Consider the following 16,200-nt stretch of genomic DNA (forward strand, 5'->3'; position numbering starts at 1 on the left):
CGTTGGGATTCTCTGCTTTTCCAAGGACACAGCTAGGAGGAGGACAACCAGGCCGTTCAAGGTCAGCTCCATTTGTCTATTTCTACAAGAGCTTTGAGGAAATACTCATTAAAAAAATCCTACCTCCACCTTCCCTGTAGCTTTTCTTTAATATCACCTACTCCGTATTTCCCAGCCTTTCAGTTCTCTTAGAACAAATGCGACTGGTTTCATTGCGGGGTAGGGGACTCGCAGGGGGGCCCTAATATACACACGAGGGCATCCAGTTTGAGTTTGGTCTGACGCCTTGCTTCAGGGTCCTACAACATCGCTACCTCTTCAGCTGCTCTGTCGGATCCCTCACGAGAGCATGGAAAACGTGGGCCAAGCGTTTTTAAAAATTAGAAAACAATTATTTTAAAATTTTAATACTATTTTTTGATGTAAAAATGTTCCTGTTATGTTAAATGCTAGGTATGCCAAACACACCTGGGTTTTCCGTAGTGCATCCTGCTGCCCCTCAAAACAAATGCCCTCAGCTGGGCAACCTGCCTCTGTGAGAACAAGATGTCCTTTTCCCTCGCCCCTCCTCCTCTCAGAGTGAGGGGCGGGGAGACCAGTCCTGCGGTCCCGAGCTGTCTCCCAGTACCGGCGGAGGAAAGACAAGAGTCGAGGCGCTCCCCGCAAGCGCAGCGGAGAGAGGAGGGGGTACCTGGCAGCCGTGATGGGACTTCCTCCCTCCACTCCGGAACTGTGCGCTGGAGTGGCCGGGACTCGGAAACCCAGGCGGCGCCACTGGAGCTGGAGGAGTGGGGGTGGTCGGTGGGCGGACTCGGGGCGGGTCTATGGGCGGAGCCGGGGTGGGGGCGGGGCCTGCGCGACTGCGCGGGCTGCGAGCTGCGAGCTGCGCCGGCTGCGCTCCCGGGACTCTCGGAGCGCAGGACGCCGGCCGGCTGCGGTCTCTGCGGCCGCCGCTTCCTCCCGAGCGGTCTCGGCCCGGCGCAGCAGGCAGCCGGGGCGATGTGAGCCGGGGCCCGCGGGCGCGGTCGGACCGCTGCGATGTGGCTCAAGCCCGAGGAGGTGCTGCTGAAGAACGCCCTGAAGCTCTGGGTGACTCAGAAGAGCAGCTGCTACTTCATCCTGCAGCGGCGCCGCGGGCACGGCGAGGGGGGCGGCCGCCTCACGGGTAAGGGGCGCGCCGGGGCTGGCCGGCGCAGCGGCCCGGGCCCCGGACCTCGCTCCCCGCCGGGCCCGCGGCCCCCAGCCCGAGGTGCTGCGCAGGGGGCGATTTCGTGGGAGACGCCCGGCCGGGACGGCCCGGCCTCGGGCTTGTTTTCCTTTCTTCTGCATTTCTCTTGCAAGCCCCCGTCGAGGTTGTAGCAAAAAGGACTTGTGGGCTCGTGCGTTTTTGCGGGCGAGGCAGGTGCCTTCGCTGCCTGGCCCAGTGACCGCATGGAGGCCAGACTTGGCTCAGGAATCGAAGGAGAAACGCCGACTGGAGCGCGAGCCTAGGGGGCAAGGGCCGGCCCGGGAGGAGCGCAGGCCGCGGTGCAGGGCCAGGTGACAGCGGGGCGCGCCTCAGCCGGCCCCGACTCGGCCATCTGGAAGCGCCCGAGTCTCCAGGTGGTGTCTCGGCTGGGGACGAACGGCCGGCCCACGGCCGGGCGCTGCTCCGGAGACCCTGGCAAGCTGGGATTGTCGGGTCTGTGGGCAGGGCGGGCCGGAGACCATCTGCTCACCGCGAGGAGAAACTGAGGCAGGGCGAATCCCAAGCTTTTGATCTTAGTAGCAAAATTGAGCAGGTCATTTCCACCCCCCGCCCCCATTTGTTTCTAACAAGCAATGATAGGAGGAAAAAACTCAGGCTTGTAAAATTTGTAGAAAACAGATCATTTTTTTTCCTAAAAGTTACTCTCCAGAGCTCTGTGAAGATCAAGCCTTTGGAAAAATTGAGGCCAGTTGGCATAGCTGGGCCACCTGTTTAAATGGGTTAGTGGGGGAACAGTTTATTAGCCTTTTTCACTTGTGTCTAGGGAATCTATATGGAATTTTTAAATTTTGGAATCTGAAATAAAAGAGACCTTAGATCTTTCCCCCTATTACATCCCTGCTTAAACTGAGAATGAGTATGAGACCAAGGCTGGAAAGAGAGGTCAAGAGACTGAGTTTGGGTCTCTAGGCTCACTGCTGGTGATTCCAGTGTTTGCTTATTCTGGGGGAAGGTTCTTCTGGAGTAAAGTCGAATGGGGAGATGTGATCAATAGTCCCTGAAATAGAACTAACTGCAGTGGGAATTACCCTTCCTGTACTTTAGACTCGGAAGGTGAGAAAGCTGGCAGTTGGATGCCATGAGAGGGTGGATTTCACTGAGTGTCAAGGAGTGGGCATGATTAGGTGGCATTCTGAATGGAAGGGTGGTTGGGTAGTTGAGGAATCTGGATGAAGGGCGTAGTAGTGGAGTGACTTGTAGTGGTGAATAGTGGGGACAGATTGGGCAGCAGGTGGGCCTGCTCTGGGAGCTGCTTTAGGCTCTGAGGGAGGGAGTTAGTGGAGGAGGCCGGAGGCCATAGAGGCCTTGGTGAGTCCCTGAGCAGCACAGTGGCACTTCATGCCAGAGCTCTTGGGAAATGGAGGTTGGTGGTGCCCTGTGAGGCCCATCAGAGACAAAGAGGCCAGAGATGTGGTTTGTCCCCCCAGTCCTTCCAGGGCAGTGTGTCTTAATTTTTGATGTGTTAAATACAGTACCTGGCCTGTAAATGGTCTCTTTTAGTGGAGGGTGAGGACAGGGTTTGACCGTGTGGAACATCTGCCCAGCAAGTGTTTTTTATCATTAATCCATTGCTTGCTGATATTGTGGGGTGTTCTTGTGACTGCCTTGAGAAAGACTTCAGGGTATTCAGCTTCTAGCAAGGGAGACAGGTCCAGGCAAGCGGGCCAAAGCCTCAGATACGATGCCTGATAGAGACTGAGGTCAACCTCCCTTCCGGAGAACCTGGCTTTATTGTCTAGAGCCTACTGCGATGAATGCAAAATGATGCAGCCCCCCTCTTTGTTGCATTCCAAAATCAAACAGGTCTCATGTCATCTGTGGCTTTGACCTTACTTGGCATATACTTTGGATTTGGGTTTACGTTGAGTATGCACCATTTTCTTGTTAAAGACAATACAATTGAGAAAACAAAAAACCCCATAAAAAGGCAGATGACACTTTGCTTTATTTCTTGGGGACTCAGAACCTCTTCTTGATGTTAGAAGTGTGACATCTCTTTGGCTGCTAGATACTTTACCTTCAGGCTTTTAGCTGGGAAGCAACTAACCAGAGCCATGCTGATTGAGCAACCCAGAGTTACCACATCCACCGATGAGCTGGTCCTAACCCAACTACTTATATATGTTGTAAAGTCAAGATTATGTGACACAGAAGGCAGCTTCATGTTGGTGGTGGTTTTCAGAATATGTAGAATTCTAATTTAGCAATTTATTTTAAAGGTTTAAGACTTCAGACTGACTTAATGAAAATAATGAGGGCTAACATGCATATTCTGCATATTTTTTTTGGAGAGAAGCAAGTAGAAATGGTTTGAGAGGAGTTGGAAATAAAATGTAAGGGAGTGGTAATGAAGTGTCTTTTTTTTTTTATTGTGATGCTGAATTTGTTATCAGTAAGAGCTTAAACATATGAGATCTCCCTTGGCATTTAATCTGACATGTTTTAAAAATTGCCCACCCACAGAAATAAAAGGTTTTGTTTCATTGAAGATTATAATTAATCTTCCTATTAATATACATACACTCACACCTATATACATTCCCTGTATCCATTTCCAGTTTTATTTTCTCTATAGCTGTCTCTCACTTTCTAACATACAATATACTCCTTCATTTTGTTCATTGTTTCCCCATGCTGAATTGTCTGTTTTAGGAAGGCAGGTATTTTACATATGACAGTGCCTAGCACATAGTACATGCTCATTAAACGTTTGTAGGATGAATATGTGAATGAATATATGCATGAATGATGGAATCTATTTTTTTCTTAAAGGCTGGGTGGAGGGAGAGGTCCGGCTTTTCTGACTGAGGCTGAGCTGATCACATGAGATAGGAACATCCCCTCTCTCTTCTGGGTTTCCTGTTTACCTGGCAGTATGATCACTGTGGAAAGCTGGAGGTAGTGGGTGGGAAACAAAGACCTCTTCCTTTTGTCTTTTTTTGTAGCACCCGGCTTTTAGGGGGAAGGATTAGGGCCTCAGCTTTTCAGGTGGCCTGTTACCACCCCCTAGGATCTATCTGGGGAAGGGCATCCTGGGCTTGAGATAGTAGTGGGAGTCAGAGACCTTTTCCTCCAGTTAGAACATGGTGTGGCTGAATATAGCATCATAAAATGTTTCCAGAGCTCCTGGGACAGAAGTGATTTTGCTGCTCTGGAAGGGAGGAAGTTAAGGTATGCAAGTATTCACTTGGATATAGTCTCTAGCCCTTGGGAATATTTTTAAATTATTTTTAATGTTTTAATTTAAACGTAGTTGACACACAATGTTACATTAGTTTCAGGTGTATGGGAATATTTCTTAAGATAAGTTTAGTCAGCTCTGGGAGAACTGAGTGGGAGAAGTTAGCATTTGGGAGGGGCTGACAGAACACACCCTTACTGTCCTCTCCCCCAGCGTTCCCTGAAGCACTTAAAATGAGCAGCACAAACGTAACTTTATTTACTTATTTATTTTAAATATTTATTTATTTGGCAGAGAGATTATAAGTAGAGAAGCAGGCAGAGAGAGAGGGGGAAGCAGACTCCCTGCTGAGCAGAAAGCTCAATGGGGGGCTCAATCCCAGGACCCTGAGATCACCACCTGAGCCAAAGGCTGATGCTTAACAGATTGAGCCTCCCAGGCGCCCCAAACATAGCTTTAAAGACTGAATGTCAGTGCCCCAGATGGCTGCTCTGAACGTTTTTATTTTTCAGTGTTTATTATGTGTGTTCCTGTATAATCTTGTACTTCTTTCCCCAAAGAAGCTGGCAGTTAAAAAATTGTAATTTGAAGAAAATTTTGATGTTTTCTACTTTCCAGAATGTTTACTTTCAGCCCCTGTTCCTGTCACTGCATTTATAATAGGGGCTTACAGTTTCCTCAATAGCTATGGTCACAGGAGGAAGCAGGGTGTAGTGGAAAATAGGGGCTTTGAGTCAAGATAAGCCTCTTGGTTACAAATCCAGGGCAGAGAGGCCTTGTGCTAGTTTATTTCGTTTCTTTGAGCCTTAGTTTAACAGCTTCAAGACAGGAACAATAATGAAACTTACTTTAGAGGGTTACAAACTATTTTCCACTGTAGCTACAGCATTTTACATTCTTACCAGCAATTAAATTCTAATTAAAACAAGGCTTAGAATTAAAACTATATGAGGGGCTCAGCTAGCTGCACTTGCCACCTTCAGGTTTGGAAAAAAAAAAAGTCATACTTGTAGAATTGACTAACGAAAGGGCTTCTTAGAATAAAAGTGTTATAAAGAAGTTTGCATTCTAGTGGATATAGAAAACACTTATTACCAAAGTATGTATGTATGTATGTGTTATGTATTTAAAGATTTTTATTAGAGAATGAGCAAGTGAGAGCGGTGAGTGGGAGGAGGGGCAGAGGAAGAGGAAGAAGCAGATGCCCTGCCGAGCAGGGAGCCCACGCAGGGACTCAGTCCCAGGACCCTGGGATCCTGACTTGAGCTAAAGTCTGACATTTAACTGATTGAGCCACTAAGGCACCCCTATTATTGCAGTATTTAATAAGTATAATTGGAAAGTTAAATATTTAAATAGCAGTTTGTGCTAACAGGATTTGCTTACAGAGCTTCTTTGAAATCTTTTGTTAAATCTTAGTAAATAAAGGGAACTTTACCTTGGTGTTCCAGGCATTGAGTGTGAGTGACCGTGCCCAGAGTGAATTGTCTGCTGTCACTGGAAGAGTGTCCCAAAGTCTGGGGGATATGAAACTGACACCAGAGATTCATGTGGGGTCATTAGTCTTGCTTAGAATGACTCTGTTGAAAGGTTGGAAACTGGTGAAGCCCAGGTGTTGCCTTTCTTGGCGAGTCCATTCGACATTGATTGTAGTCTTGCTCAGGTAGCTGAACTTCTTGGTGTTTTTTTGCCTGCATTCATTCATTCATTCATTTAAAGTAGGCTCCACACCCAATGTGGGGCTTGAACTCACCACCCTGAAATGAAGAGTCACATGCTCGACTGACTGAGCCAGCCAGGTGCCCCTGAATTTGCTGGTGGTTTTAATCTTCACCACTGACAAAACTCTTTCGGTTTAATGGGGCAGTCTTTGCATTGTGTAGATTTCCCAGATAATGGCTGTAGAGTTTTTTGTGCTTTGGTCTTGTTTTCCAAAAGCACAATAAGGAAGAAACACAAATAAAAGAAGTATTTTGATTTTAGGAGCATAAAATGGAAGATACCTTCTAATACAGATATACAGGTAAAATGACTGATTTACTTTTAAGGGCTGATAAGCTATTAGTAAAAGCTTGGGGGTTTCCAACAGTTGCATTTAATGAAAGCATAAGAAGGGCACTGTAATTAGGTAATCAAACAAGGCAGGGACTGTGTCCCTCGAGGAATAATGTGAGGTACAAATGTGTGGGTGGCGCAGTAGCAGAGGCTAGAGCCAGCCATCTCAGCCTAATTGGAACTCTTTAGGAAGAGCTGAAAATGATTGAGAGGCTTGTAGCTTTTAAAGAATTCATTTATTAGCCGTGAAGGGATAGGATTTTATGATCCTGACTGTATTCTGGCAGCATTGGTTAGAGGAGGAATTTATTTTAAATGAAAGTAGTAAATCTGATCATATTTCCAGGACAGATTTCCCCCCTAATTTTAATAACTTTAATCATTTGTACTGAAACCAGCCCCGAACAAATTTTAACAGCTGCTTGGGTGTTGCATGAGCTATCCTGTACCACGTCTTTCTCCTTCCCTTTCTCCTCATAAGCACAGACACTCCAGCTTGTTAGGTACTTCCCAGGACCTCGCCTTGCCGTCCCTTCTGTGGGAGGTGCCCTCACCTCCCCCTCTGCCTGGCTAATTCTTTTCTCCCTCTCCCACCCTTCAGATCTCAGTCTGGGTCCATTGCCTGGTGATGGTGCCCTGGGCCCCTCGCTCCTCTGATCCTCTTCTCCTGCCTCTGCTTTTTCCTTTATAGTGCTTACCCTGTGCTGTGCTGTGGCCTTTTGTGGCTTTATCACTTTCTGGGGAACCCGATCCTGAGCTTCAGGACAGAGCTCCCAGATCTGTGTCCCTCACCATTATGCCTCCAGCACTGAACAGTTTCTGGCACTAGAGCACTCAATAAATACCTAGCAAATCCATGGCTGTTGAGGTAGAAATGATAGGTGTGAGCCTTTGAGGCTGAGAAATGTTTCATATCATCCTAAAAATGGGAATTATGCAAAAAACAGGAATATATAATAGCGTTGTCATTGCAGTTTCTCAGGCCTGCCCTGCATGCCTGTAAGGACTAGTGGTGGTTTGTCAGCTGTGCCAGCCCAGCTGTTAGAACTGCCCGTTGGTAACCTTTATGTAAATGACCCTATACAGACCCAGAATGATTTCCCTAGTACATCACCAGCCAACTGACACAGCTCTGCGGAGTTGAGTCATTAATATTCCTGAACATTTGGTGGGTCTGTTGTTCCACCAGATTTTATTTTTCTGCTTCCTGCTTTTCACTTTAAAAAAGGAAGGAAAAATCAACAACAAAATAAACAGCCCCAAAGAAACTCTCCTGAGGAAAGGGTACTGTATGCTGTGGTTGATTTTCTTCTGAACAAGTAGTTACTGATAGAGAATGGATATTCAAAATATTCAAAAATAATAAATAAGATTGTAGTTTGCCTGAAGCTTTAAGATGGGAGATCTATGTGCATAAGAGGATATAATGTAAATATAAAGTATAAGTAATATAATACCTATCACCTGTCACTAAAAAATAGAATATTTGCAATGTTTAAGAGCTCTCCTAAGTTTTTCTGATTACATTCCCCTCCTTAATACATTGTTGAGTTTTCTGTGCTTTTATAACTTTTATACAAAAGGAATAATATTTATTTTTCCTGAAGCTTATTTTTCCACATTCTAGTTATATTTATAGTTTTATATATACATATGCATATATACATATAGTTGTGCTTCTCTACTGTTGAACGATGTTGATGTGTGTAGCCATGTTCATTCATTTTTGCTGATAGGTAGTAATCCATTATTCATTCTCTTGTCAGTTGATATTTGGGTTTCTAGTTGTTTTTTTAAATTACAAATAATGCTGCTGTGGACATTCTTTTTTTTTTTTTTTTCTTTTTTAAGATTTTAAAGAGAGAGAGAGCACGCACAAACAGGGGGAGTGGCAGGCAGAAAGAGAAGCGGGCTCCCCTCTGAGCAAGGAGCCCGCTAAAGGGCTCAATCCCAGGCCTATGGGATCATGACCTGAGCAGAAGGCAGGCGCTTACCTGACTGAGCCACCAAGGTGCCCCTGCTATGAACATTCTTGTGTAGTGTTCATATGAATGGAAGTTTCTCCAGAGACTATACCTGTTAGTGACCATGTCAGATGTATCAACCAAAATGGGCTACATTATGCTATGATAACAAACACCCCAAACATCTCTGTGCACCCACATTAGTTTATTTCTCCCTCATGGTATATATCCAGTGTGGGTCCCCAGGGTTCTTTTCTCATGTAGGCCCCTCCAAGATGGCCTGACTGGAGGCTCCATTCCTAATGTTTCCATGGTTGCATAGTTATGGAGGGGTGGGGTGTAGGGGGTGACAGTTTGGTGAATCTCATGCTAGTTTTTAGAGCTTGCACCTGGCATTGACACCCATCCCTTCTATTAATTTTATTTATTTATTTATTTTCCTTTTTTTGGTAAGCTCTATGCCCAGTGTTGGGCTTGAACTCATCACCCTGAGCTCAAGCGTCGCATGTGCTACCAACTGAGCCAGCCAGGCACCCCTATTCATTTTATATTGGCCAAAGCAAGTCACATGGCTCTGTAACCTCAAGGGCATGGGGAAGTGCCTTTTTCTTAATTTAGAAGCTATGTGTGTGTTTGTGTGTGTACATGCTCTGTTCTGTATTCTTTTTGAAATATTAAAAATGTTTCTCACTCTATGAGTGGACTTTTTTTTTTTTTTAAGATTTTATGTATTTATTTGACAGAAACAGACCGAGAGAGGGACCACAAGCAGGGGAAATGGGAGAGGGAGAAGCAGACTCCCCACTGAGCAGGGAGCCTGATGTGGGGCTCCATCCCAGGACCCTTGGGCTCATGACCTGAGTGGAAGGCAGATGCTTTATGACTGAGCCACCCGGGTGACCCTATGACGACTTTTTGTTTTTGTTTGGGTCTTTTGAAGAACCAATATTCTTAATTTCCATGCAGCCAAGTGTACAATCTTTTTGTGCAAGAGTTTATACTTTCTGTTACTTGTTTAAAAAGAAATCCTTAAAAGTGAATCTTTAGGATGATGATGAAGGGCAATCCTGAGATGATGTCTGAGAGACCTCCTAGGTCCAGCTCTAGGTCCAGCTTAGAGTGGGTCAGAAGTCTATAGGACAGCTCCGAGGAGAAGGGAAATCAATAAGCACCTAATGTTCTTGCATGTGCTGAAGGGAGGTCTGTGCGCTAGAGAGGAATTATGGGTAAATTGTTATTTATTTCTCTTAGAGTGTGTTTGCATGAGGTGGGGCGAGGGGCCGAGGGGGAGGCCAAGCCGGTTCCACACTCAGTGTGGAGCCAGATTCCGGGCTCAGGCTCACAACTCTGAGATCATGACCTTAGCTGAAATCAAGAGTGGGACGCTTAACTGACTGAGCCACCCAGGCATCCCATGGGTAAATTATTGATACATAAAGAGCTAAGTCAACCAAAAATTCTGGGGCAGTTGTGAACTCCAGGGAAAATAAAAAGTTGTATAGTTAGGACTGGCTTCATAGTTTTACCACAAAGCTTAACTCTCAATAATGTTCACATAGTTATAATAATGTAAATATTGACTAGTGATCCAACCAAGCCTACGAGAGGCGTGAGTGCTAGGTAGTGGTGCTCAGTGAAAAGGAACTAAACCCTCTACTTCTGAAAGCTTTTAGTGAATGGCTCAACTAAAAATTCAAGAAACGTGTTCTTCAGAGTTGCAAGGGTAAATGCAAAAAGAATTAGTTAAGAATTGGAAGTGGTTGCTTTTGGGGAGGTGGGAAGTGGGAGTAGGGAGGGGTGAGGGGGCTGTTGTGTTTCTCACCAAACCTTGTAGAATTATAGGTTCCTTTATAGGCACATGTAAATTGGGTAAAATGTGGACTGAATCTAAAATTTGGGAGAGCTTGGCATTTTTTCTGGTTACCAGCTCTGTATGAGTAATGGGGATAAAGAGAGGCCTTGAAGCATTGTTGCATTCTTGCCCTATGGACCATGATTACTCTTGGATTGCCCAGGCCTCAGATATTTGTCCTCTCAGTAAACTATATTTAGCCTTCAAAATGTCTAGCATGTGTGGGGTGTGTCAGTTTCACAGAGGCTTAGGATCTAATTTCAGAAACGCATCTAATCTAGTCAGGTACCTTTATTTGAAATTAAAAGATAGCTATTCTGGATTTTTTTTTCTCTCTAGAGAGGAAATCAGTTTAGAGTTATGTTTTCATCTCTGACCTAGCCTCAGAGATGTGGTTCTGTGACTAACCCATTTCTTCTGAGGTCTCAGTTTCTTTGCCTGCAAAACAATTACTAGTATCATTATTATTGTTATGAGGGTTTTATAATAATAGCAATGGGAGATTTCATACTTCAAACTGTCGTAGTTTCTAGATATGTTTGCAAAATCCATTTAATTATTTGTATTTAGAGAAGAAGGAAAAAGCCAACAGAACATTTCATTCAATAATGCCAGGCCTTGTGTTCTCATGAAGCTTATCACCTAGGGGAATGGGGAAAGCTAGTGGTGGTGGTAAAGTGATTATTAAACCATGAAATACAGAATTATAAATGATGGTAATTGCTGGGGGTGCAGTGGCAATGGGAGGGAATAACAGGGGAGCTAATATAGAGTGGAGTGTCAGGGAGCATTTCTCTGAGGACCTGTGATCTTAGCTAAGACCCGCAGGGTATGTAGGATGGTGTTAGGTGGGTAAAACCTGGAGGAAAGAGGCAGAGGAAACAGTCTGCGTAAGAGCTCTGTGGCCTCTGAGAAGCTCTCTGGGCAAGTTCAGTTTGATGTGCTTATGAGCCACCTAGAAAGGCTTGTAGGGGAGGAAAACAGAGGGGACGGGGAATGGTCAGGAGAATGGAAGGAAATGAGCAGAGTGTATTTACCAACGGTCAAGAGAAAAGTTTATTCAAGAAGGAGGGAGGGAAGCCAGATGTCTCTGCAGTATGGTATGGAAAAGGCTCATGGGACATTGGCACCCTCAGTGGGAGCACTTTGGGTGCAGCTAGGTGGGATGTGGGCGTAGAAGGCTGGGGAGGAAGTGGGCTTGCATGTGGAGGCAGCTTTATCAAGGTGGGATTTGGTGGGTTTTTGGTTATTATTTCAAACTTATTTTTTGTCAGCAAATGATAGAGCGTCTATTGAAAGCTGCATCTGTAGGTGTGAAGTTGGGGAGGGGCTGCTGGGCCTTGAAGTGGGCAATGGCTAAGATTCGAATAGGTCAGCAAAGTAGGTAAGGCATCCAGGTGAGCAGGATCTCAAGAGACAATTCCCAAGGAAGTTTGGTTTGGAAATAAAGTTAAGTACTCAGTACTGGGGGAAAAAATTACCTCAAAGAATCTGTAACTGACCACCAAAAGGATGAACTAATTTAAATGGATCCCAGGGATGTTGGCTCAGACTGGACAGTGGTTGTATCAATAGCCAAAAGAAATTCTTTGAGGAAACCATAGCAACTTAAAAATTGGTTGTTACTTGCTTGGCATTTGGTGCCATGTTGAGGTGCCTGTGTGTGAGATGCCCCTTGAACCATCTTGTCTGGGGTTTTGACTATGTAAATAGTCTTTTGTTGTCAATAATGTTATTAGCATTCATATGATAGAATTTATTTCTAGAAGGAAAATACAGATTAAATATCATTTCAGTAAATTATAAAGATTGACCAGGAAGTTTGACTATCCTGAATTATTGAGTCCATTCAACAGTGTTTTAAGTAAATACATGGCCCAATGTTTGGGATATAGGGATGTTTTAATAAGAAAATGTGTTAGCATTCTTTTTTTTTTTTTTTTAATGTGTTAGCATAATTAAAATGGGATTGTTCTAGGGGCACCTGGGTGATTCAGTGGTTAAACATTTGCCTTTTGGCTCAGGTCATGATGTCAGGGTCCTGGGATTGAGCTGTGGGTCAACTTCTCTCTCTGTGTCCCTCCGCACCCCCACCCCCCCCACCCCTGGGCTTGTGCTCTCTCTCTTTTTAAAAAAATGGGATTGGCCTAGTGATGAAGGTTTGGAAGGAACCTTGCGAAGCAGTATTTGCATGACAGACACAATTTTAAAAGAAACTAAGTTCAACCTCAGGTAGAGAGATTTGGTTATTAACACCTACGCTGGGAGCATAGTGAGCTAAAGTTAGATTTTGAGTTTCTGTTATATTGCTATTGCAATGACATGTAAAATGTAAGCCAGGCATTAACATTTCTTTAGGAATGTATAGGTCACAATCTTCCATCTATCAAGGATTCAATCACGGCAAGAATTTGGCTGGAGAGATTAGGTTTTAGTAAAACCAGTCTCAAAACTCTGTGTGCATGCATGCGCATTTGCGTGTGTTTTTGTTTTAGCCTATAGTTTCCTGTATGTTTTTGAGAAAAAGGAGAATGTGGACCCTCATTCAGGTTTCAAAGTGGATAGTGTTTAATCTCAGTATAATGGACCTGCCTCTTAAGGTGGGGATTAGGTTCCAAAATCAAGATGAAGGACAAAAATTGCTTGAAAAATAACCCTTAAAATCAGCAGGGCCCCCTTCTTGTGTTCATGTGACTAGGAGTTCCTGGAAAGTGGGGGCCTCTGTGGAGCCGGGGCCTCTAGCCCCCAGGGAGCTCACACCAGGGCCCCTGCTCCTGGATTGAGAGGCGGTCCATATAGCAGTTGTTTGGCCTTTGGCTGGTGCATGGTGTTGAAGTAGATGAGTTAACATGAAATGTGTGTCTGCTTGTGGCTACTTGCTGGTTGAAGTGAAGTCCCTGAGCCAGCTTCATGGCCAGCTGAGGCTAAGAGTGATGACACTACACTTGGGCGCAATAACTTGGGAATTGCTATTAGGTGAGGTTGATGGTGGCATTTACTGGATCTACAGGTCTGATGTCTGTTGCTCTGATACTCACAGTGAAAAGGTCTGTGTAAAGTGGATGTTGTTTCGTCTTGCAGTCCTTTGCTTGTCCTCATTTATCCAAATAAAACATTCAGGTTTGAGGAGAGGGGTTTGGAGAGCCTCTTTAGGAATTGGAAAGTTCTCTTCAATAGGATTTGTCTCCCACTGCAAAAGCTGCTTTTCTTGTGTGATTTTTAACTTCCTATATGACTTGGAAAGCCGGATTTGAGTATTCTATATTTCATAGCGAAAAGTTAATTTAGAAGCATATCATAGTACACTTACTTTCTTTGAATTAAGGTTTGCAGAAACCCTAACTATAGGCAAAACCAGAAATGTGTTGATGGTACTTGAAATCTTGGTAAGGTTCAAGACCAGAATCTCCACAGGTGAGCATACATTTATACCAGAAGGATCATTAGAAGGTCTCTGTGTGTGTGTGGGAGGGAGGGGGTGTGGGGAAACGAGGGAAAAAAAAAGAGAGAAGGGGGAGAGGCAGGGAGACTCTAAGAGAGAGACTTGAATGGCAGATATACTCACACCAAAAGAGATCATAATCGCAGAAGCTTTGAAAACACATGCTTTAATCTGCTGTATGAATAATATTGACATACACATTCCTGAAAAGTTGTATTTAGAATCAGAATTTTATACACTGGACTGTTTTCCCATCATAGTTTCAGAGAGATGTACATTTTAAGTACAGAGCAAATGATTAAAAATGTGTGGAGAAATCTATAAATTGAAAAATCTATAAATATGAATATTTCAGATGTAAGCTTTTTAAAAATTAAACTAAGAATAACTTGGTTGATCAAAACTGTCAAAAACAAAGGGGGATGGGGACCTTTGTCTTCAGAATATCAGTGGTAAAAGGCAGTAAAGGCTGAGGATTAAAGGAAATTAGAGACATGGCTGAGTGTAACGCCCAACCCTAAAATGGGTCCTGAACGGGGAAGGAGAAAGATGCTATCAACATGCTGTTGTTGGATCAATGACGAAACTGGAATACAAATGGTAGATAAAAGTACCATGTGTGTTATACTTTGTGAGGTTGATAATGATGCTATTGTTGTATAAGAGGATACCTCTCCTTATTCATAGGAATAGGTCACCCTTCAAACAATTCAGAAAAAATGTCTGTGCTTAATTATATCATATTATATCATGTATCAAAAGAGAACAAATACAGCAAATGGAATATGCTGTTAACAGTAGACAGATCTGTTTCATAGCAAAAGGTATTTGAGTGTTCTTTGTCCTGTTTTAATTCCCAAAGCTATTCTACAAACTTGAAATTATTTCCAAATAAAAAGATAAATAACTTTAAATGTGAACTTGAAACAGTTGTCCACTTTGATAGAGGTATTTTTAGCCTATAATACCAAAATATAAAATATAACTGTAACTTACAAAAAATAACCCTTCGGGAAATTTCTGCTGGAAAAATTAGATTTATTGTGAATCTGAACTACGCACCCTCTGCTTTTCTTATTGGGACAAACATTGTTGTAACCTGCCCCCCCCATACAGAGAGTACAGAGTGGGGGTGTGGCAGGGTCAGGGTGGAGGGACAGAAAGAAGGAGGGAGCGAACTTTAAGCAGGCTCCAAGTTTAGTGAGGAGCTGAAGGTAGGGTTTGATCCCAAGATGCCAAGATCATGACCTGAGCCAAAATCAAGAGTCAAGACGCCTAACCAACTGAGCTACACAGATGCCCCATGTAACCTGCTTTTTAAAGAGTTGAGGTTTCTTGTGGGCCCAGGTGCCATGTGCAACAGGGCAGGTGGTGTGTATAGATATTCACCACCTGCCCCAAATTGTAAGTGACTTTCATATATCATGTGTTATATATTACAGTGTTCGGTTAGACCTTTATTGTGGTCAACAAGCAGTTGAATTTTAAAAGAAGGAAAAGCTAGGAAAACAAATGGATTCAGCAAGTATTTACTGTGTGCTTGCGTGTGCCCACCTCTTTTCCAGGCAGTGAACAAAACAAAGTCCGGCCCTCAGGGAACTTAACTCCACTACAATAATTAATCTAGAGTGACTCTAGTCTCTCTATTCTAGTAATTACTTCTCTAGTAATTAACCTCAGACTCAAATTCTCAAGTGTGCCCTGAAGTCCCCTTAAATATGTCAGCCTCATTTTAAACTTCCTTCATTAAAATATTCTGTGTTGCCTTTACCACACTAGAAGAGGTTGGTTTTTGTAGTCCTTGTCCTTAAAAACTGAACTGTTGAATCAAGTGAGATAGGGCTCCTGACCCCTGTATTTTGGGTTCTTGCTGGCCTTAGGGACATTGTCTTTGAGCCCTGTGGCAGCGCCAGATGAATTGAAGTAGCTTCTGGCCCCCTGAAGTCTTTCTGACCCCTTTTCCTCATCAGGGGCTAAGGCAGTGCAGCCTGGCTCAGGGCCTTTCCGGGCTCTGTCTTGGGGTATGGACATTGTCCATAGGCTCAGCCTGCCTGTGCTCTGGAAGTGTTGGCATCTTCGGCTCCTCTGGTGCTTCTGGGCGCCCCTGCTCCCTTTCCATTTTTGTGAAGCCACTCAGCAGCCCTCCGTAGGTGACTGGAATGAAGTGGGCTCATTTTTCTATTTAAAAATAACCTCAGCAGCTGTGGGTTCAAGTCTCCCAGTCATGGGGATGACCTCTGTGCCACTGCCGGGACTTCCAGTTGTCATGCCCTGAGGGTGACAGCAGGGTGAATGTTGGAGCTGGGGTTCTGGAGGCCACCAGCCATATTCTGTTTTTTACAGATGGGCCTGACTGATCTGAGGCAGTGATGCTCTTGCTCTGTTCTCACTTGATTGAGTTTAGCCCTTTACAGAAAGGTGAAGGGACTCCTGAAACAGGCATTCCTATGGCTTCAT

At 44.3% G+C, this 16,200-nt stretch overlaps 1 protein-coding gene across 10 annotated transcripts in view; it reads left to right on the top strand.

Moving 5' to 3' along the window:
• Positions 1-864: 864 nt before the first annotated feature.
• TBC1D8 (TBC1 domain family member 8) overlaps positions 865-16,200 on the top strand; it is a 103,128-nt gene continuing 87,792 nt past the window's right edge. For 5 of the 10 annotated variants that reach the window (XM_032351777.1, XM_032351775.1, XM_032351776.1 and 2 more), the window contains exon 1: positions 868-1,165. In XM_032351777.1, coding sequence (XP_032207668.1) covers positions 1,039-1,165 — 127 coding nt within the window. In that variant the 5' untranslated portion in view covers positions 868-1,038. Of the gene's footprint in view, positions 1,166-16,200 lie in introns of all 10 variants that reach the window. The other 5 variants (XM_032351773.1, XM_032351774.1, XM_032351783.1 and 2 more) reach the window with 4 other exon arrangements.

The sequence above is a fragment of the Mustela erminea genome, chromosome 7 (assembly GCF_009829155.1).
Source record: "Mustela erminea isolate mMusErm1 chromosome 7, mMusErm1.Pri, whole genome shotgun sequence".
NCBI lineage: Eukaryota > Metazoa > Chordata > Mammalia > Carnivora > Mustelidae > Mustela > Mustela erminea.